The 23,129-nt window shown below is 41.8% G+C and overlaps 1 protein-coding gene across 3 annotated transcripts in view; it reads right to left on the bottom strand.

The window, feature by feature from the left end:
• LOC148026403 (uncharacterized) overlaps window positions 1-23,129 on the bottom strand; it is a 50,640-nt gene that overhangs the window by 13,616 nt on the left and 13,895 nt on the right. For 2 of the 3 annotated variants that reach the window (XM_087690850.1, XM_087690851.1), the window contains exons 2-3: window positions 11,934-12,030; window positions 11,478-11,590 (exon numbers count right to left, since the gene is read on the bottom strand). In XM_087690850.1, coding sequence (XP_087546976.1) covers window positions 11,478-11,590; window positions 11,934-12,030 — 210 coding nt within the window. The remainder of the gene's footprint in view (window positions 1-11,477; window positions 11,591-11,933; window positions 12,031-23,129) is intronic. The other variant, XM_087690852.1, reaches the window with a different exon arrangement.

Genomic DNA, 23,129 nt, shown 5'->3' with positions numbered 1-23,129 from the left:
CATTTCATTCATGTAAGGAAAAAGATTAAGTCAGAACACATGGTAAAGATATTTATGCAAAATATCTTCAAGTACCATGGAATGACACGGTCAATTGTGAGTGATAGAGACCCAAGAATAACTAGCTTGTTTTGGAAAGCATTGTTTGAAAGCATGGGCACTACGCTAAAATTCTCATCTTCTTTCCATCCACAAACTAATGGACAGTTTGAAGAAGCAAATTCGATTGTTTTAGATCTACTGAAGTGTTATGTTTCAGATCATAAGACTTCTTGGAAACACTACTTGCCATTGGTTGAGTATACATACAATAATACAGTGCACTCATCTACTAGCAAAGCACCTTTGGAGATTGTGGAAGGTGTAAAGAAATTGCCTCCCATTTTGCAGACAAAAGATAACATCTTTGAAGCAGATCGTTATGTAAAAGATTGGAAAGAAGCATATAAAAAGGTCAAGTATGCCCTAGAAAAGTCATAAGCTAAACAGAAAAGAGCTGCTAATAGTTATCGTCGGGAGCTCTTGTTCAAAAAGGATCATTAGATCTTATTGCGTTTTGAAAAGGCACATTTGAGAAAATAGAAGGGCAAGGAACGTTTGTTTTCAAAGCCGAGTATGTGTTACTATGGCACTTTTCAAGTCTCAGAGAATATCAATGACGTAGAATATAGGCTGAAATTGCCAGAGAATTGAAAAATTCATAATGCATTCCATGTGAGCCTATTGAGGCCTTTTATTGGTGAAGTGCCAGAAGATATGGTTCAAGAGGAACAGCCTGAAGTAGAGGAATTAGATGAGATTCTAGTTCCTAAGCAGATCCTAGCACATAAGGATAGGAAAGTAAAAGGTAGAGTTATAAGAATATTTTTGGTGAAGTTCAAGAACTATTCACCAATGGATGCCAAATGGATGGAAGAGGCTGAATTGGCAAATTCGCCTCAATTATCGCAACTTTACCAAGAAGCTTTCTTATTGGAATCTACAGTGACTTAGAATGCTTTTTGAAGCAATGTGCATTCTCTATTGTACAATTGAATATTGCATCTCATTGAATAATGCACAATGTATGGTTTACATTTAGCATTAACATGTGTATCATTGAATTGAAATCTCAGTGCTTTGAAGTTGTATTCGTTACACTTCAGTTGAATGAATATGCATGTTATGACACTAATAGTTCGCGGATATGTGCTATCGCCCTGTGTTGCATCCGTAAACATGTATATTAGAAAGGCTCCTAGTAATCATAGTTGGATACAGAATGTAATCCTCCCCCTATATGAGACTTGAACTTGCAATAACACAAATGATAGTGGGAAAACTCCTACCATCGCGCCATGTCATCTGTTAGCAAGTGATGCATGCGATGGCACTAATAACATGGAGAATCTTGTTATCGCCCTGTGTCATCCGTTAGCATGTGTGGCATACAATCGAGGTCGCTTGCTTCTTTCAAGAGGGAGGTATGTCACCAGGTGGCGATACTTTTTACGGTTGCTTTTTTTATTTACTTATATAAATATTTTATTTTTCTTTTTTTTTGTTGGTGTTGCTTTTTACCCCCAGAGTTCTCTTGAAATAAGTCAGGATCTTTACATGGCTAGAAGAGGCAACCATTGTGACAAATTGGACTAACGGTTTGTCTAAGCCTTAGGACCAGTTCCATATTGAATGGGCACTAAAAAATAGAATGCCAGTGGTTTGGGACTGTGTGCTTAGCCACTAGAGATGGTGCAAAACAATGAGTCTGGCAAGGACAGAAGATGCACATGTGAGAATGCTCACGGAATAAAAGTCACCGTAACTAAGCCACATTACACTTTTTGATGTGGTCACAATGACAAAAGTTGCTCAGAATGACTTGAGGAATGCAGAGGTCACCATCCCTAAATTTTAGGGAGTTACTATTTTTGGACCCCAGAATCTGTTTGCATCATCATCTTTGTTTTTGCGCAAGGATTAATTCTCTAGTCTGTGCCGAGGTCAAATTTTGCACCAATCGTGGAGAATTTTAGACCAGAAGGTCTAAATGGAAAAATTGTTACATTTATGCCATGTGGCACAAATTCCCAAAAGAGAGAGAGAGAGAGAGAGAGAGAGCATTAAAAAAAACGTAATAGGCATAGGAGACAGATGGGAGAATGAAGTTTTGAGGAGTTGAGGGCAGATTGCTGCAAGAAAATAAACCATGGAGAGTACTTCTACGTCTTTGACTCAAGTACGGAGGTAGAGCTTGCTTCCTCCGATCAACTCTCTCTCTATTCTCAAAGGAAATGCTTCGCATGATGGGCTGATTCCATCGAAGGTACAATTCTATGTTTTCTCTGAAATTCTGCACATGAATTGAGTATTAGTCACAGCAAATGCAGGACATGTTGGACAGTAAGAACAATGAATTCAGAGATCTGCAGACTGTAATTCTGAATAGGACTTGGCTTTCCTAATCCTAAAGTGCCCTAATGCAATCCCACTAGGTCTTTCGTAGCTAATGTGAGAGGAGATAATGTGGGTGAAGCACGATGGTGGAGAGAGAAAAGAAAGAGAGAAGATAAAAAGAGAGAGAGAAAACACTTCTATGAATATCAATGCAAATGGATCGATGTGATAGTTTGATTATTAAAAGTACAAACATAGGGGATTATTATATAGACTTAGGATTTCCCCAAACCCTAACCCTAGGCTTGCACACACACATTGAGGTATGTCCACACGCTAACACACTGAGGTGTGTTCACACACACGAAGATCATAGACATAAATAACAAAACCCCCTTCAAGTCATGGGTGATTCAACCCATGACACAAAACATAACAAAAAGAAAAACAATGATGGGAATATCCTACCTCAAATTGACACCAAGGTCTAGTCCCATATAATAGATTCTCAAGAGGAGATACAACATGAACAAGATAAGTCAGAGAGATACAACATGAACAAGATCATGGCATGGTCTACCAATAAGCTTGGAGATCCAAAATGGAACATGGTTTAGAGGTGCATGTGCATGGCTTAGAAGCCCATCAAAAGTTTTCATGCTCAACTCAAGAGGTCATGCAAAAAGTGGTTATAACTCCCCCTTGAAATATAACTCCTGATAGAATCATAAAGAAAAGAAAATACAATCTTTTTGAATTAAAAAACAAGTAAAGTATCCCACACATGCAACATATTTGTTGGAAAGGTATTACACATCCGATAGCATGATCAATGTCTAATTCCAGACATATTTTTATTAGTTTTGAAGTAATATTTAAAAGGGTTTTATCGATCATTGCCTAAAAACAATGATTGAACTGAAATAGTAAGGGCCTTGTTGAATATAGTGGATGGCTCATCAAGATCATTACCACACAAGGATATCCCCCGACCCCCCCACCCCTAGATGTGCAGTCAAAGGTCTACTCCACACCTAGCAAAAACATACACTCCCATCCCAACACCCTTTTGCATGACCCCTGCCAACTATCAACAGTCACATACGGCAACAACCAACAGCAACCCATTGTGCAATTGCAGAATAGACCACCTCTCTCTCTCTCTCTCTCTCTCTCTCTCTCTCTCTCTCTCCCCCCACAAGCAACAAGATATTTCCCACTCCAACAATACCATGATCTCGACATAGCAACTCCCCAAGTCCCAATCATCAACACCATCCAATAAGCTTGCGCAAAAGCATCACTACAACACCATCCCGAGCACGAGTACCAAATTAGAAAATACCTTGCTGTACCCACCACCCACAATACACACCCCCCATAAACACTTTTCTCGCTAGTAGCATCCCATACCACCTTAGCCACAGATTTTTAATGAATTTAATCCATAGTCAAACCACTTGGGGAGCAACCTTATTAGCAATTACATCCTATTCTTTTGTTACTCATTCTCATCACAACGGCATTACACATCCCATGCATCCTCCTTTTCTTTCTTAACAACACGAGATGAAGGTGAATGAAACCAAAGACTTATCATCAATGCACAAGAGAAAATTTGCATGTTAATATTAAATGCACCTCTATGTAGAGGTAATAATTACGTCTCGTCTCTTGTATACATCCTTGCAGCACTTCATCTTTGCCTTTCTTATATAGGGTGCCACCTAACATGGTGTAGGGGGTTGATTCCAATAGAAGCTGCTGCTTCTTTCTATTGGAGATATCAGGAGGATATTGTTGTGTCACCAAGAGGTTGGAAATGTCTACATACCATGCAGTTATAGTCTCGACCAAGAACAAGGAAGCACCCCGCCTAGGAGCTAGTAGCAAGCTAGGTCACGACTATGGCCCAAGAGCTCGATTCCCAATTCCATCAGCCCGTATCACCCCAATTAGTAGATGTGTCAACCTACAACCCGATTCCATCAGCCCACACCATTCCTGTTAGCAGATATGTCAATCTACAACCCAAGAGTCTAAGAGTGATGATCACACAATGATGTATTGGGAATAAAGATTCACCGTGCCTTTTACGGTGTTCACGTGTGCAAGCACCCTTACACTTGTACTTTATATATATATTATCAAAACCTAAAGTGGTACATCTTGTCATTGTACCAAAAACTTTGAGTGTCGTGCTCTCACTCTTCTCTGCTCACTCTCTCTACTTTGAACTCCACACTAAACTTGATCTAGACTCTATCTCGATCCTTGCACATCTGCCATCAAACTGGTATCAGAGCGAGCAAGAGGCAACTTGACAATTGGTCAGTTGTCACAGTCGACTGTCAAGTGGACAAGCTAGCGAACAATCAACGGACTAGTCAGGAGAACTAAGAGCAGGTGACAAGCTACGATGGTCAAGCGAACCGGTGGTCAGGTGAACAAGCGACTTCAGACAAGTGACAAGCCAATGTAGGTGACAAGGGCTGCGACAAGCCCCAACATATCAATGCAGGACCAGGTTGGCAATACGTGACCGAGCAACACAGTTAGGCGCACACAACAGATGAGTGCAATCAAGTGGACGTGGCAGGTGACGAGTCATAGGCAATACGGCAAGTCAACGAAGGCGAGCAGCACGCAACAAATAATTTATTGCCAATTTTCTAATTATTTCCTGCTATTTTTTCTTCTCACACTGCTGAGCATTCGTATGCCCAAGCACAGTATACAATTTTGACCCAGAAAATTGGGCCTTTTCCCAAATTTGGGAGCTTTGATGTAGAAGATGAAAATTTGACTTAGATATTGCAAAATCGATGCACATTTGCCCAAAAAATTTTGGGGCTTTTTACATTTTAGTGATATTTCTTCAATTTCATTGAAATTTATGCACACCGAACCCAAGAAAATTGAGGCTTTTGCAAAATTTCTTCAATTTGTGCAACAATTGCCTGGTATATGCACTTGGATACATGTATTCGTCCAATCTGGATGAATTTCCTTTTGAAAATTTGGGGCTTTTAATTGAAATTGTCAAATTTGCCCGTGAATGCTTTTGGAGCAAAAATTGCATTCAAATTTTGGGGATTTCACATGTAATTAGTGCCTTGGCCTTTGAATGTGGCTGTAATTGCTTGTGGAGTACCGCAACAGACACTCTAATTCTGAAAATCTATTTGTAGATCTGAAATTTCTGCAATTTTTATTTATTTTCACTCTTGGTTGGTACTTGCAATATACCATGGTCACTTATGTGACATTTGGGCCTGCATTTGGTAACTTTTGAGCCAATCTCGTGCTGCAAATTATGGCTAGAAACAGTGACAGCAGCAATCTTTTGCACATCAAGAAGCTTGAGGCTGCACATAATTTCGCAATATGGCAAAAACAATGCTACAATGTCTTGGCGCAGAAGAAACAGGTGAAGCCCATCAAAGCAAAGGGAATAAAACAAGCAAGTATGGAACAAGAAGAATGGGATGATTTGGATGAGCTTGCACGCTCTACCATTGAGCTCTTAGTGTCAAACAACTTGCTCTTTAACATTAAGAAGCTGAATTCAGCATATCCAATGTGGCAAAGACTTGAAGAATTGTATGCTCAGAAAAGTGCAGCCAGTAAGGTTTATCGACTGAAAAATTTGATGGACTTTTGTATGAAGGTACAACCATGTCTATACATTTGAACGAGTTCAAATTAATTTTCAGTCAGCTGATTGCTTAGGATTTTCCATATTGATGATGAGTTCAAGGCTATTTTCTTGCAATGCACTTTGCCTAAAAGTTGAGATACTTTTAGGACAACTTTGAGTAACTCAAATGCTCAGTTGTTATATTTTGATGTGGAGAGTTCTTTTCTAATGGAAGAACTCAACAGGCAAAATAATTCAGCAAACAAGTTTTCTAATGCATCGCACACTAGAGGCAGATTTCAACAAAAGGGCAGTTCTCAATATAGAGCACACAGCAAGTCGCGTGGCAAAAATGTGGTGTCATCATTGTGGTGAGAAAGGACACTACAAATGTGATTGTTTTCAATTGAAGAAAGAGAGAGGCAAAAACAAAAACACTGAAGACAACAAGGCTGAAAACAAGGATAGCCAGCCTGCATAGAATAGTAATGTGAAGATAAAAGAGATAAATGTAGTCACTCATGAGAATGACAGTGACGGTGATATACTTCTTGCTTCTTTGAGTGCACATGCATTGATTGCAGATTCTGAGGATGACATGCATACTTAGATACTTGATTCAAGTGCATCTTTTCATGTTGTACCACATCATGAGTGGTTTTCTGACTACAATGGTGGTGCATGTGGTGTTGTCCATGTGGGGGATAAAAATGCATGTAAAATTACAAGCATTGGCAATGTAAAATTGGAATTTCAGCATGGCTCTGCGTTTGTTTTACATAATGTGAGGCATGTACCTCAGCTCAAGAAGAGCTTAATAAGCACAAGGCAACTAGATGATGAAGGCCATCACACCACCTTTGGGGATAGCAAATGGAAATTTTATAAGGGCTCTCGCATTATTGCCAAGGGCTCCAAAAGTGATACTTTGTATCCTTTGTGTGTATCTGGCATGCATGACCATGTAGTCCCAATAAACCAAGCAGCCAAGTGTTTCTTTGTGGCATAGCCAGTTGAGACACATGAGTCAAACTGGAATGAAAGTGCTTTCTCGATTGGGTTATTTGCCGTCTTTGAGATATACTAATTTGAACAGTGTGATCATTGTATTTATGGTAAGCATACTTAAACGTCACATAAGAAATCTCTTTCTCTAAAGTCTTCACCTTTAGAGTTGGTACATTCAAATGTATGTCAGATGCCAAGGTTATCTCTAGTGAGAAAGAAGTATTTCATTACTTTTGTTGATAATACCACACGCAAAGTATGGGTTTAAATAATTCGTCGTAAAGATGAGACCTTGGATAAATTTAAATATTCATGGTACTTGCTGAAAATCAGAACAACAAGACCTTAAAGTGTCTTCACTCTAACAATGGTGGAAAATATGTGTCCAAACCCTTTCAAGACTTTTGTGACAACAAAGGGATTAAAAGGAAGCTCACCGCTCCTCACAATCCACCCCAAAATGGTGTTGCAGAGCGTATGAACAAGACCATTCAAAAAAAGGTCCATACAATGTTGTCATGTGCTCCTTTACCTCATGGATTTTGGGCAAAGGCTGTCTTTTTTTTTTTTGGACGGGGAGGGGAGGGAGGGGAAGGTCCCTTAAGGAGCGTGGTTGGGCAAGCCACCTTCGTATGCTCACTTGGGAGTGTTTAGCTACGAGGCATTTGTACACATTCGCAAGGAAGAACGCAACAAACTTGAGCCAAAGTCCTATAAATGTATTTTCTTAGGATATGGTCATAAAGGTAAAATGGAGTATCGATTAAGGGATCTCGAGAAATGAAAAGTAATACGCAACAATGATGTTATCTTCCGGAAAGATCGCATGCACAAACAATCCGAAAAGACAGAGGAGGTTAGAAGGGTTGTATTCCCCGAGGATGTACCGATAGGACAGCAAAGGTGCCCGCTAGACAATAGCAAATACTTGCTATAAATGTCCCTAAAAATGTAGGGAATAATGTTGGAAATGATCAGCAAGATATTGTCCATGATGTACCACAAATTCAATAAGAACATATGCCTTTGGAATGACCAAAACCATCTATACAACATGCGATGTGGCTGATTATGTCATGTTGACTGATTGTGGTGAGCCATCACGCTTCCAGGAAGCAATGGAGAGAAAAGACGGTAAGAAATAGCATAAGGCTATGCTGTCATAGATGGAATCTCTCATGAAAAATGGCACTTGGGATTTGGTACATTTGCCTAAAGGGCAAAAAGTGCTACCATGCAAATGGGTTTACAAAATGAAAGTCACTTCTGGTTCTTTGCCAAAAGTACAAGGCACGACTAGTTGCTAAAGGGTACAAGCAAGAACATGGAATTGATTTTGATGAAATCTTTTCTCCTATAGTCAAAATGACTACTTTGCGAATCATTTTGGGCTTGGCTGCATCTAAAGATATGGAACTCATATAAATGGATGTCAAGGCAGTCTTCTTACATGGCGATCTGCATGAGGAGATCTATAAGCAGTAACCTAAGGGTTTTGTTGCAAAGGGAAAAGAGCACATGGTATGTAAACTCAACAAGAGTTTGTATGGGCTGAAACAAGCACCACGGGAATGGTATCATAAATTTAATACATTTATGCAATCTCAAGGATTCCATCACTCTCAAGTTGATCACTACTTATACACCAAGAAGGCAGCAAATGGCAATCTTATTCTCTTGGTTTTGTATGGGGATGACATGCTGATTGCAGGCAGGGATGTTCATGCGTTGGACTCCTTAAAGCAAAGCTTACACAGTAGCTTTGATATGAAGAATCTTGGTGAGGCCAATCACATTCCTGGCAAGCGTATACTCAGAGACAGATCGAAGGGTCTTCTCTATCTGTCACAACAGGAGTATGTTACTAAGATTTTGCAACGTTTCAATATGGAGGGGGGGGGGGGGGGGGGGGGGGGGGGGAAGCCATTGTTGTACCATTGCCTCCACATGTGAAACTTGGTGCAAATGACAATCCTACATATGATGATGGAAAGACTGAGATGGCCAAGATTCCTTGTGCTTCAGCTATTGGTAGCTTGATGAATGCTATGGTTGCTAGACCTCCTGACATTGCATTTACGGTGGGAGTGGTTAGCAGGTACATGGCATATCCTGGCAAAAAGAATTGGAAAGCAATGAAGGATATCATGAGATACCTTAAGGGCACAAAGGATTTGTGTATCTGCTTTGGTAAGCAAAAGTCATCTGTTGTTGGCTTCACATATGCAAACTATGCTGGTCATCCTAACTACAGGAAGTCTACTTCAGGATATGTGTTCACGTTCACAGGGGGAGCAATCTCTTGGATATCCAAGCTGCAAAAGTATGTTGCATTGTCTACTACAAAGGCAGAGTATGTGGCTGCCACTGAGGCATACAAAGAGGCTTTATGACTTTCACGTCTGGTGAGAGAGATTCCATTGTGACAGTCAAAAGTGCTATCATACTAGCACGGAATCCTGTCTTTCACGCAAAGACAAAGTATATACAAATGGTAATCCTACAAACCTTCTCACGAAGGGTCTTCAAGTAGAGCAATTCGCTCATTGCCGCCAGATGATGGGGATTGGATAGTACATACATAGACTTAGCTTATTTTTTTCTCTACATTCAAGCACGTTGCCTTTAGGTGGGAGGTTGTTGGGAATGAAGGCTCACCGTGCCTTTTACAATGTTCGGGTATGCACGCATCCTTACACTTGTACTTTATATATATTATCAAAACCTAAAGTGGTACATCTTGTCATTGTACCAAAAACTTTTGAGTATTGTGCTCTCACTCTTTTCTGCTCGCACTCTCTACTTTGAACTCTACACTAAACCTGATATGCACTCTATCTCGATCCTTCCACATCTGCCATCATGATGTGCACAATAGGTCCTTAAGTCCTATAAATAGGACTCACTATCCTAATTCTAAAGTGCCCCCCCTAGTGCGAATGCACTAGGTCATGTTATAACCATTGATCACACTAGGTCACGTTATAACCATTGTGACCAATTCTACTAGTCCTTATCCAAATGTCTAAGGATGTAACACTCCTTATGCTCTATATGCACTATCTTAAAGTGAAACATGGATAAGAAATTGAACCATATCATGTGCCTCTCAAACAACTTTTCTTGAGTAAAAAAATAAAGCAAAGTCTACTGATCAGTCTGAACAACAAAATCAGCACCTACCAAGTGGTACTTCCATATAGTAGAGCACGAATAATAGCTAAACGTGTACATAAACTTATAGAACTCTACTCTCACAGGTTACCAAATAACCATCCTACATGAGAACGGCACCAACATTATTCACACAAGCATCACACTATACCACAAAAGCTTTTCAAAGATCATCCAGAATCAATACTGAACCCAAAGTAAGCTTTTCCTTCAACTGATTGAAAGGTGCAATCTCTTTTTCAGTAAGAGAGATAATGACTACAAAATGGCAGATGATACTCCTATAGTAAGGACATAACCCGAGGAAATTGCAAACATCATGTAAAATTTGCAAGTTTGGCCAACTACAAATAGTTCCCCAATTTAGTTGAATCCATCCTAATGCAATTAAGACTGAGCACCTCAAAGAGTGAACCTCCTCCAAGAACAACTCTCTCTTTTTCCCATCAAAGTCCAACAAATGCTTGAGAAGTTCATTAAAGACTATAGCTACATGCTTCCTTCCCACAAAGGATCTATGCTAACGAAATATCCTACTGTCATCCAACTGAACCTCAATAAAGCATTCGTAAGCCCAAACAATATCACTAAGAACTCATACAAGCCAATGGCTATCATGAAACCTATCTTATGCACATCTTCTTTTCAGATATGTATCTGATTATACTCACTCTCCAAATCTATTTACTTGAATGTGAGGATGTGTTTGGACACAGTGAATGCAGAGAGAGAAAGTAGAGAAAAAGAAAGAAAGTTATATTAACATCTACAAAAGGCCAAATCGGCCTTTGAAACCAAAATGTTACATCTGAAAAGCCAGGGAAGAGAGAGAGAGATCAACATTCGCAAACAGCCAATGTGGCCTATGAGACAAAACATACACAATCGTCTACTACTTTCTAGAGAGTTCTTGATGTGTCTATAAGTGCCACCTTTTCTAGAGGCTACTAAGTACCATTGCTAACACAGCAGAATACTCTCACATGCCTAAGTTGTCATTCCTATTGCTCTGTCAAACTGTGTTAAACCAGGGTTTCCCATGTGCTTCCAGTGACCACACTGTCATATCCGATGGCCTATGTACAGAGGCATGTACATGATACACACATGCATGTATACTCATGCAAAGTCTTTTTATTAGAACCATGATTTTATAGACACATTTATACAAACAAACACAGACACACCCATATGTACATGCATGTGTGAAAGTGAATAAGTGGTGTCAGGTACAGAAACACAACAAAAACAAATTCTGAACGAGTATGAAAGCAATTACTTGCACAGGTGTGAGATCCAAGGTCAGAAATTTATCTCCATGTCCTTTCTGATGGGCACAACCACACAATAGCATGTTGCCAAGCCACAAAGCAGATCGTGTAACAACCTCAGCTGCATGAGATGAAATAAGACTGTCAATGATCTTGAAATAGATGTCTATACTTGCAAAAAGTTGTACAGACAAACAGAGAAAGTAATGGGGATAAGAGTATAGTTTTACAATAACTGCAATATTGTTTTTCCAGCATAAAAGAGCCAAGAAATGGAACATAACCATACAGCGGCAAATCATCACATATTTTCCAAAACAGATGTTAGCAAAAAGACAAAGTTAACATTAACAAGTTCACAACATGCTGCCACGCATATACTTCCGTAAGGAAACAGCAAACTAGCGTCTTTAGGCTAGCTATCAACATGCCAAGTTACCCCTTCTAGCAAAGAAAGTACTTACCAAACCACTTGGCACATTTTATGACTAAGTTGCAAACAAGTGAAGACCAACTTGGTTTTGTCCTCTTTTCTTCCCATTCATCTTCTTCCTGCTGATCCTAGCAGACGTATGATTTACTCAGCAATGAAGGACAGTTGGCTGACAAAAATGGTTTTCTTTATCATGTAACATGTTAGTTTAGAGGATGAACTTGGTTCTTGAGATATTAACAAAAGAATTGTATTGAGTGTTCTTACATACTCAAGTACAGTGATCTCCAAAAGTATGAGCAAAGCTGCTTAAAGAAAATCTGAATGCAATCTGACCTCTACAGATTTTACCATATAGACGGGTGCTCACAGAGCTTATTCTCCATAAAAGGATAAACATGAACTTAATTCAGCTGCAGAAAATTTAATGTCCTAGGTTGGTCTTTTTTGTGCAGGATGATGTGCACTCGAGTTTGCCTTTGAAAGGATGAAAAAGGAGATTTATCATTGATCATTCTGGTCCAGTATCAGCATTGTACTCCCTTAAAATTGACCCGGGAAATGTCATCTCTCAAGCTAATAAATGAACCTCCATTAAAGAAGCCAAAACACCAGTATACTTACCAATAAATTTGTGTTCCCGCCTTCATTGATGCTCCTTTATCAGCTTACCAACTAAAAAACTAGAAGCATGTTGAGTATAGCTTTATTATATAATGCATTAGCATATGTGAAAACCAGCACTCTTGGTCACAATCATAAGTCGTGATCATTATTCATATACTTTTGCTTCTTACTGCCAGCTAAAACATATCCAATTGTATCGAATAGTTATGTAGTAACTAGCAACTTTCATTCTAATAGTCTCTGTCCTCTTGCATGTTTAACTAGTCTCTGTCCGCTTGATTATCCATCTACTGTAGGAGATGAGAAGCACCACTTCCGCAGCAAGAGAGACCAGAAATAGAGAAAATGAAAGAAGTCCAACTTATTCGTGTCTATAAAAAGTCCCTTCAACCTCGCAAACCATTCTTATCTCATCAACTAGTAAACACATGGTGAGCTCAGACTGCTGCATAATTCCAACCAAATGCCTCTCCAATACATCCAGCATTTGAATGGAAAAGATCAAGTAGAGGTCAGTCTGGGGCATCGGGCACTAGAAGGCAGCATGTGAAGCCAAAGGATCTCTTGGATCTTGAGCTGATGATAGAGCCATATTCATGGTCCATACAGCCATGGGTGTTGTATAGCTTTGAAAGCCAAAACTGGCTTCCCTAGTCCACTAAGCCAATAAAACTGCACTGGATGGCTATGCTTGTAAGGATATATCTATATTTGTTCACAATCAAACAAGTTATAAATGATAATTTCACAAGAGCAGAGACTTGTGAAGAAAACTGCTAGGGTTTGCACTGAGGACACACAGAGTGTACAACCACGATAGAAACACAAAGAGACAGACACAAACATAGAGGGCAAAACTGAAACCCTAAACGCAAAACTCAAAAACTCAAACCCTAGATGCAAAACTCAAAACTCAAACACAAAAACTCAAACACAAACAGAAGAAGGGAGAGAGAGAACACAACTCTAAAGTGAATGAATGCTGTAAATGAATGTAAGAGTGTACAGTGTGCTCAAGGGCAGAGCAATGTCGAAGTGTGACGTCCACAGAAGACGAATCCCAAGTCTGTGACCACCAATCGTAGTGTAGGAATATTGAATAGTGAATGGCAGCAAACTGGTCACCAAAACGCAGCAGTCTGGAGGCTGGAAATTGGTAAACGCAACAGTGTACCACCGATCAAAGGCTGGAAATTGTGCACAATCTGCTTTAAACAGCAGCCTGAAACAGTGTCTGATGTGGCTGGCGATGACTGGATGATCAGATCGCAGCAAATGATGATGTCACCAGTAGCTGACGTCAACATGAATAAAGGCGCCAGCAGCAAGAGCAAAAACAGATGGAGTGGCAGCAATCTTGAGGGCTGGACAACCACATGGGAGGAGGCTGATGGCTGAAATCTACACGTGGAGTGAGAAACTTGCACAGATGGACTTAAGATGTTTTGATCAGCTTGTTATCCCACTGACATTTTGCTTCTAATACATGCGGCAGCAAAAGCAGAGCAATGGGGGTTGCACCAATCGTGGATACACGAAGCCTTTTTATTGATGCCTGCTTATTTAGTCACAAAATATGTATTCAAATAAAAAGAAATAGAAAACCCTTTATTAAGAAATGTTTAATGTTGTTTGATTTTCTTCAAGGGTGCTCCAAAAATTAGGGTTTCCACTACACTCTCTCGAACCGCTCCCTGTTTTAGGGTTTCCACTGAACTCTCTCAAATCGTTCCCCGTTTTAGGGTTTTACTCTCAAATAGCATTTTTTAGTGTGTTTTGGGGCTGTTTAAGAGGCTAATCAGCAAATAATGCATGTTTTAGCTCAACACCCCCTCTCAAGCACAAAACTGAGCCGAAAAGTTAGGCCAACCATTGTGACATTTAGTGACCCCAAGGCATCCCACCCCAAAGCAGCCAGGACATCGAACAAAGGATGCACAGTGGCTGCCCAGTGGCCTACCAAGACTACAAAGGCGATGGTTATCTTACCAAGGAAATCCAAGTAGTCACCCCAAAGAGGACACGGCATCGGACAAAGGGTGCACGTCGGCTGCCCAATGGCCTACCAAGCCCTACAAAGGCACATGAAACTACACGGAACTTTTTTTTTTTTTGAATAAGTAAGGTAAATTTTGATGGGATGCGGCCGATTGAGTAATAGTGACCCAGAAGACGTGAGTAGGTAGGGTACACCCAACACATCACAAAACATTACAAGCTAACCCATCCACTCAGGGTGTTCATGACGAGGAAAAATAGGTGATGAGGTATCCATGCGATGGAGGAGGATGGTGGTGTTGTAACATCTGCCACCGATGGAAACAGCTTAGGATCTGCTCAAGTGGTGCTCTGCGCAAAGTATGCTACATCCTGAAGAATGCTTATACAGCAAATGCCACTTGGACAGTGTCTCTCATGGAAAATTTGTTCACTTGCCCAAGCGCCCTAGTATAAAGATGATGAAATCATGCAATGCAAAGGGTAAAGTACAACAAGGGGGAGAAGTCGATGTCGAAGACAAAGTGCTGAAGCCTGTAGAATACCAAGGAGGGTAGGAATCCCCCTCTCAACCTGGATGCAGATGCCGAAGAAGAAAAAGGAGCCTTAACGAGTCTTTGTATGGTGCCAAGAACCATAAGAAATGAAAGAAGAAAAAGTGGATGCAGTGGATGAAGCACCCCGCTAAAAGAGCAAGGTAGAAGTCACCACCATGATAGCATCGAGAAAGATGCTACACGATCTGCCTCGGTAGGGGAAACCGCCATGCTAGAAGAAGAGCAAGTACTCCTAGGATGATGAAACAATGAAAGAAACGGTGCATATTCCCACGTCTCTAGCCCAGGTAGCACCAAAGCAATCTGCAAGTTAGCCCCAGACTGAAAGACAAAACCTTACAAAAGAGATAAGAATCTGCAAACGCAGAGGTTAGTGGTGAGATGCTCCAAAGCAAAACATAACAGAAAGAAAATCTAACTCAAAAGAAATGCAATGAATGTGTATGTGTGTGAGTAAATGCAGCAGAAGTCAAAAGAATAAAAAAGCTAAGGACAATGAATCCTATGGGCCCGACTCGAGTGTGAAAAATGAATGCTAGACTGACCTAGGGTATCCGAAAGAACCTAGAGACATGCTAGGCTAAGAAGATGGCCACCATTGCGTACGTCCAATAGCAGGGCGCTGCCAAGGGAACGCCTGACGAGGTGGGAAAAAAGGTAAGATAGATACATGAAGTGCAACAGGATCAGAACCTGCAGACCAATCAGCCAATCCCTCAGGGGTAGTGAAAGAGATGGGTTGTTAAGGCTGTACTCGAGCCACATGTCCAGCAGCAACAACAGGTGTTGAAGGAGCAGATGAAGCAAGAGCAGAATGCGTAGCCCCACTGGACTGTACAGCCGCAGCAGTCTGCTGAGGCTTTTTAGATGAAAGACCTTGGGCCTTAGAGCTACACTCCTCGTCCACATGGCCTGCTCTTTGGCAGTGTGTGCAAAACCGGTTTTTTCTTAGGAAGTTGTTGCCAAATAGGTCGAGATTCTTTGGTTCCATCTAAGGAAGAGGAGTCACCCTTTGATTGGCTTACCTTCACATCTTACGAGTTCTTGCCACTGGTGGTTTTCCCTCCCGAAGAAGAGGCAGCCAACCCCCTCTACTCTAAATAAGACTGTGATGAGGATTTCTTGTAGGCTTGATCGTGCAGCCTTGCGTAACGCAAAAACTAGCACTCAAACTCACAGAAGGTTGGCAATCGAGGTTGGGAGATGATGTGTTGAATGAAATTGAAGTATTTTTCGGGCAACTTATTCAAGAATAATCTAACATGATCGTCATCTGACTTTGGAGAGCCAGTAGTGGCAAACTCGGCAAGTAACCGCCTATATTCAGCCAGCTTGACTTTCAAATCATCCCCTTCCTTAATAGAGAACTCTTGAAGCTCAAAGTTGAGATTGATGCGCCGAGTACGAGCCGCATAGCGGTCGAGAAGGTGACTCCCATAGTTTTTCCATACGTGAATCAAACGTCAAACGCAAACGCGTATGAAAGTATGAAACGAGTATGATTCAGACCCTAGACCTGAATCATACGTGACCCTAATTTTTCAACATATTCTTAACAAAATATGAGAAAAATACACAACCAAAAGCAAAACTGAAAACTGCATAATAGAGTCACATCATATATCATGATTCATAATTCATCTGTCATCAACTAATCTACTCATCATCTTCATCATTCATTAAATTTACTCATCAACTAAGTACGTCAGGCAGCAGTATTTCCAAGTAGAGAACTGTGTTTCCCACAGTTTGTGGAGTTCCTCAGGCTGAGTTCAGTCGTTTTCAGTCATCACGATTCCTCAAGAGAGTGTGTTTCAGACTACTTGGATCCAGGGAAAGAGTCGGTAGGTACAAGCGACCACATTCTGTATGCTTTTGTGTAAAGTCGTCAACATTTTTTAAATTAAAAAACGTCAAGTCTAATATGGGGTTTTCAGAAGTCTATTTTTCAGACGTTTACAAACGTCTGAAATTCATTTCAGACGCGTCTGAAAACAACTACGGTGACTCCAATGCTCTGAGGCAAGCGAAAGTGCTGCAACTAAGAGTGAAACTCAAGAAGCAATCCTTGCATCAGCTCAACATTGGTTGTGGCATTGCAAGCTCTCCATTGATGGATGTAATCACGGTGAGCTAGTTGAGGGTCCGACATAGGCTATAGACCAATGACGAGGTCCCAAAGACCCTGAGACTCAAGCACTTGTTGCATGAAATTAGATCAAGTGGTGAAATTTGACCCGTTAAAACGTGTCTTATCAGTAAAGGCATTCTTGACCGTCGCAACAGGAGTGGTAGTGCTCGGAGATGGATAGTGTGAAAAAGTGTAGTGGGGGTAGGATGGGGGTGGAGTACACTTGGGAATGGGCCCCAGAGTGCCCACTAGGCATGTGGATAGTGTGCAAGGTGGATCCATAGGTAGGGATGGGCTGACTAGGCATGGGCATGGTAGCCACATGAGAAACCCAAGGAGATGGGATGGAAACACAGGGAGCAGAAGATGGGAAGCCTTGCGTAGGTGTAACCCAAGGAGAGTGTGAAGACGCACCATAAGCTGAGGAAGGAAACCCCTGCGTATCAGTCATCATTTGAGATGTGAAGTTGGGAATAGTGAGGGGGACGCCCATCATAGTCGACCCAGGAGTTATGGGTGTGCTCATTTGCTGAAAGGTGAGAGGCACGATGTTAAAAGGTGGCATTCCCCCTAACGAAGTACCATGGTGCAAAGAGGTAGAGAATGGGGTGGAGAAGGAAAAGGTGCTAAGAGCCAAGATGGAAGATCCAACCCCTAGGGTGTGTGATGCAAGTGTGGAGTATAATCCAAGGTTTTGGAAAGATGATGAGAGGTGATCAAGGAGTGATATAGAAAATGGTGGGATGGAAGGGAAGTGAGAAGTGTGTGTGATATGCTCAAATAAAATAGAAGCTGTAGATGTACCTGAATTCCATCTGCTTTGTGAGCCTCCTCTATTGAAGTTCACATATGCAAAGCCATCCGGATCCTGTACATCAAAAGAATAAACAGACAAGGGTTTTGATTCATGCAACACAAAAGAATTGTGCAAACCTGACATTGGACCTGGCTGAGATGATGAAGATTGGATCGCCAGACGTTTCGAATGTCGTATGTCCTCCATGATCGAAGAGGTGGCCAGCCTCACCAACCGGTCCGGATGTGGTAGCAAAACTAGTAGGAGGGGTGTAAACATCACCGTACTTGTTGCGATAGTACTCTTCAAAGTCTAGCTTTGTCATGTTAGTGAAATCTGGAATAGGAGTAAAAGAAGGTGAAGGTGAAAGTGGAGTGTTGTCCTCCTCACCGAGTCCATAATGCTGTCTCAGGGCCTCCAATGATGGAGAAGCCTAATAAGACACCATAGGAACTGGAGAATAAGGTATCTGGGACATTGTGATTCGGTTACAAGTCGTATTGTGTGCCTCGCACAAAGGCTAGCTCTCCACAATATCCGCATATATTCTTTACAAGAGCACCGACTCTCATACCATGTGAAGAAAACTGCTAGGATTTGCACTGAGCACACACAGAGTGTATAACCATGACAGAAACACAAAGAGATAGACACAGACACAAAGGGCAAAACCCAAACCCTAAACGCAAAACTCAAAACTCAAACACAGAAACTCAAATACAAACAGAAGAAGGGAGAGAGAGAACACAACTCTAAAGTGAATGAATGTTGTAAATGAATGTAAGAGTGTACACTATGCTCAAGGGCAAAGCAATGTCGAAGTGTGACGTCCACCGGAGATGGATCCCAAGTCTGTGACCACCAGTCGGAGTGTAGGAGTGCTGAATAGCGAATGGCAGCAAGCTGGTCACCAAAATGCAACAGTCTGGAGGTTGGAAATCGGTAAACATAGCAATGTACCGCCGATCAAAGGCTGAAAACTGTGCACAATTTGCTGTAAACAACAAGCCGAAACAGTGTTTGATGTGGCTGGCGATAACTGGATGATCAGATCGCAGCAGATGATGATGTCGCCAGTAGCTGACATCAGCATGGATGAAGGCGCCAACAACAAGAGCAAACACGGATGGAGTGACAGTAGTCTCAATTGCTGGACAGCCATGTGGGAGGAGGCTGATGGCTGAAATCTGCACGTGGAGTGAGAAACCTGCACAGACAGAATGAGGCTGAATGGGGGCAGCTTGTTTATTTATAGATGTGGAAGGGCACCCCAAAAATCACGGTTTCCACTAAACTCTCTCGAACCGCTCCCCGTTTTAGGGTTTTACTCTAAAAGAGCATTTTTTAGTGTGCTTTGGCGTTGTTTAAGAGGCTAATCAACAAGTAATGCATGTTTTAGCTCAACAAGACTTGCTTGAACGGCAAATCATGATAGATTGGTCATTCATTAACCACAAGGTTGTCATGTACGAAAGGTACAGTACGATAAAATACGGTACTAATTGATACCTTATGATTTTATCAGGTACGGTACAATATTAGTACAAAAAAAGAAAACAAAACTTGGTTATTTTGGATTATAGATAATAGAGTACATGTTTAGAGCTAAAATAGCAATGTCACGTGAGTTAATAGGATAAATACATGAGGGTAACAAGGTAAAACCTCATATATAATATGCTACTAGAAGACAAATGGGAGTGTATATGTAATACATCATACAACAAAGCAAAGAGTAGGGTGGATGGACAAAGAGGCTCTTCATTCTTTTGTGTGTGTGTGTGAGAGAGAGAAAGAGAGGCTTGGCAGTTTGGGAAGCGGGGAGAGAGAGAGAGAGAGAGAGAGAGAGGGGGGGGGGGGGGGGGGGGGGGGGAGGGAGGAAGTGATGCTCTTGGAATCGCATATTTATCTTGGAAGTTGGGAGAGAGTCAGAGAAAGAAAGAAAGAAAAAAAGATATATTAACGTCAACATAAGGCCAATGTGGCCTATGAGACAAAATCCAGAGTACATCCATGTCTAATGTCATCTCATCAGTAAGGTAAAGATAGCATTACAAATAAGTGGGTGGCCTATGAAACAATACTGAAAATAACTATATGATGGGACTATACTAGGTTGAACCATGTATAGTGTTATTCCATCAATAGGAAAGGAAAGGAAAGGAAAGGAGAACCATATCTAATAGAACCATGTACAAAAGTGTGGTGGGGGCTATGGGCTGTAGGTGATCTCAAGATCTACACATGATCTCAGCTATGATGTGGTCCCTAACTGCTTCACTGATATGCCTAGTCGTGAGTCTACGATGCTCGTGATAATGGCTCTAATCCAACTGTGGTGTGGCCTCCTCGGACGTGGACCTGGTAGACGGGGTCGTCATGCTCGACTAAGGGAAGTGGCTGTATCCAATGTGACACCACAGTGTGGCCTGTAAGGTGTCTGGCAGGGTGGCTCTGTCTCTGCTAGGTTGGTAGTCTCAATAGGGTCAGCTCTGTAGAAGAAGTCTGCACTGCTCTCTAAGTGTGTCCCTCTGGGTGAGCTGGCCTCCTGTCTCGTAGTAGTGCAGTTCGGCGCCTCTCAAGCTCCAGGAGGAAAAGACCTAGGCATCTCTGGTCCTTGTACTCCATGACGCGACGAAGGGATCCAAATCCATCACGGAAGAGGCAATGGTACCGTCCTCGTATGTCATAGTATATTGTGCATCTGCATATGTAGTGCTCCTCCATCTCAAGCTCTCGACCACAGAGCTGGCAAGTCCTATCCTCTGCTAGGGTATTTGTCCATCTGCCTGTCTCCACCCGAAGTCTATGTGAGCAGGTGCGAATCTGTCCGATAGCAACCCGTACGCTATGGGAGAGATGAGTGTCCATGTATGTTGGCCGAATAGTGAAGCCATCATCAGAGAGACATAAGAAATGACTCCTGTAGAACTCCATCCTTGATCCTAGAGGTAGTGGATGGATCCATGTCCTTGCTGTCTCAATCCTCAGGATATCAGCTCTGATCACCTAGTTCAACTCTGATCGTCTGAGAGAAAGTGTAGGGCAGTCAAGGCTGTAATCCAAAGGTGGAAGACAATCAATATCCAAACCATGTAGGCTCATCCAAGTAGTCATCTGTGAAAACCAATAGTTCTTCTCGCCTCCAACTGCTAGTTGTCTAGATGAGGTTAGTGCCAATCTAGAGTATCTATGGCGTGGAAGTTCCCATAGTCTGTGCCAAAAGGTCACTGCCCTGAAGAGTGCCTCCGTAACTATAGGTGTTGCCCCTAGCTCTGCTCTGACAATGGGATGTGAAGTGGAGGGCTTACTCCTAATCATACGTGCTATCATCATGATCAACGGCCTTTCCAGCTATCCCAACCATCATAATAATCCCTCTCTATTCCAATCTGATCAGTGAGTGGGTTAAGACGCCTGTGGTACAAGCTACAACCCCATACCTCTACTCCATATAGTAATGTAGGTATGACTAGGGTGTCAAACAACCAGAGTTTGATGCAGGGTTCCTGGAACTGTATGTGAGCACATGGACTCTCGAGTGCCCCTAGTGCTGCATATCCACATGCCAAACGTGCCTCTGATGCCCCTCTCAACGAAAAACGTGGGCCAGAGAAGGTGACTCCCAAATAGACATATTCCCTCACATGCTCCAGTATGTCTCCCCCAAATGTGAAATGGTACATAGATCTAGTCACCCATGCTGCTCAGGTATTGAAAACCATGGTTTTGGTCTTCCCAAGGTTCACTATGATGTCTTTATCTCTGCAAAAGATGTGCAAAGCATCTAGATGGCACTACAATCCCTCCGGTGAATCTGAAATGAGAACAATATCATCTGCATAAAGTAATATCGGTATCAGCACCCCTGCCAGACTGGCTCCAACTCCTCCTCCTCGATCTATGTAATCAGACACTTCATCTATGTATAGACCAAACAATGTGGGTGAAAGTAGGCATCCTTGTTTCACTCCTATGGTACTGTCAATCCTCTCTGATAGCCCCCCAGGTGCTCGTACATGACCTGTCTCACTGCCTCATATAATGCATAGACACCCCATCGTATACCCTCTAGAACTCCAATGTCCTGCAATCTCTGCATGATGCGTGTACGAAGCACTATATCAAAAGCTTTGCGGAAGTCTACAAAGCAACAATAAATCCTCTTGTCTAGGGTTCGACCCTCCTCAATAATGGCTCTAAGTGTGAGAATATGGTCCAGCGTGGTATATCCTCGTCTGAAACCTGCATGTCCTTGTGCTCTCTTGCCTTGCATTTCACCCCATTCAATGAGTTCATGCTCCAATATAGATCCATATATATTGGCCAAAGTATGACCGATCGTAATAGTCCTGTAGTTGCTAGGAATCAGGGGATCACCATTTTTAAATAGCGGGATTATAGTATTGTCTGACCAACTCATAGGGAAACGTTCACATACTGATCTATTGAACATATGTGCTAATATGGGTGCTAATATGTCACAAGCATCTGAGAAATGTTCTGCTACTAGTCCATCTTCGTCCTGTGCCCTCCCATTTTGTAATCTATAAATTGCATCCCTAACCATTTTCCATGTGAAGAATGACCATTTTGTTGGTCTACAAGCTTGTGGGGGCTGCATAGGTGCCTGTCCTGGCAGGTTATACAGCTGTCTTCCATAGTCAAGCCACGCATCTAGTGATGTAGTTTGTATGGGGGGCTGTGTTTCATGGAACATCTTCCATGCGCTTTTGTTATCCCGCCCCAAAAATATCTGATATATATCTGCTTCTGCTTTCGCTAAGTAGTCTCGTTTCTCCTTCCACACAAGGCGTTTGAAGAACGCCTTTGCTTGGCGATGTGTATGAGTGCCTAGCTCCACTTCCCTTTGTAGGCGAGCTCGTGTGACTACACACTCATCATCATACCAGCTATTTTGGGGAGCAGTAGATCGTGTGGGTCTACATCACGGCAAGGTGTGTGGGAATGCATACATGGCTGATCCATGTATGGCCTTTACTAAATCCCTTGTACATTCTTCCAACGATCTACTCAAGTCCAATGTATGTAAATTGGTCTGCAGAGAACCACTGTAGACGTGTGAGGTGTCTTCTGTAAAGTAGTACTTGGGATGTT

This window comes from Lygodium microphyllum, chromosome 13 (genome assembly GCF_053477565.2).
Source record: "Lygodium microphyllum isolate KBCC chromosome 13, Lygodium_microphyllum_v1.1.10, whole genome shotgun sequence".
NCBI lineage: Eukaryota > Viridiplantae > Streptophyta > Polypodiopsida > Schizaeales > Lygodiaceae > Lygodium > Lygodium microphyllum.
The sequence above is the reverse complement of the archived record's forward strand: the minus strand, read 5'-3'. Positions and strand labels throughout refer to the sequence as shown.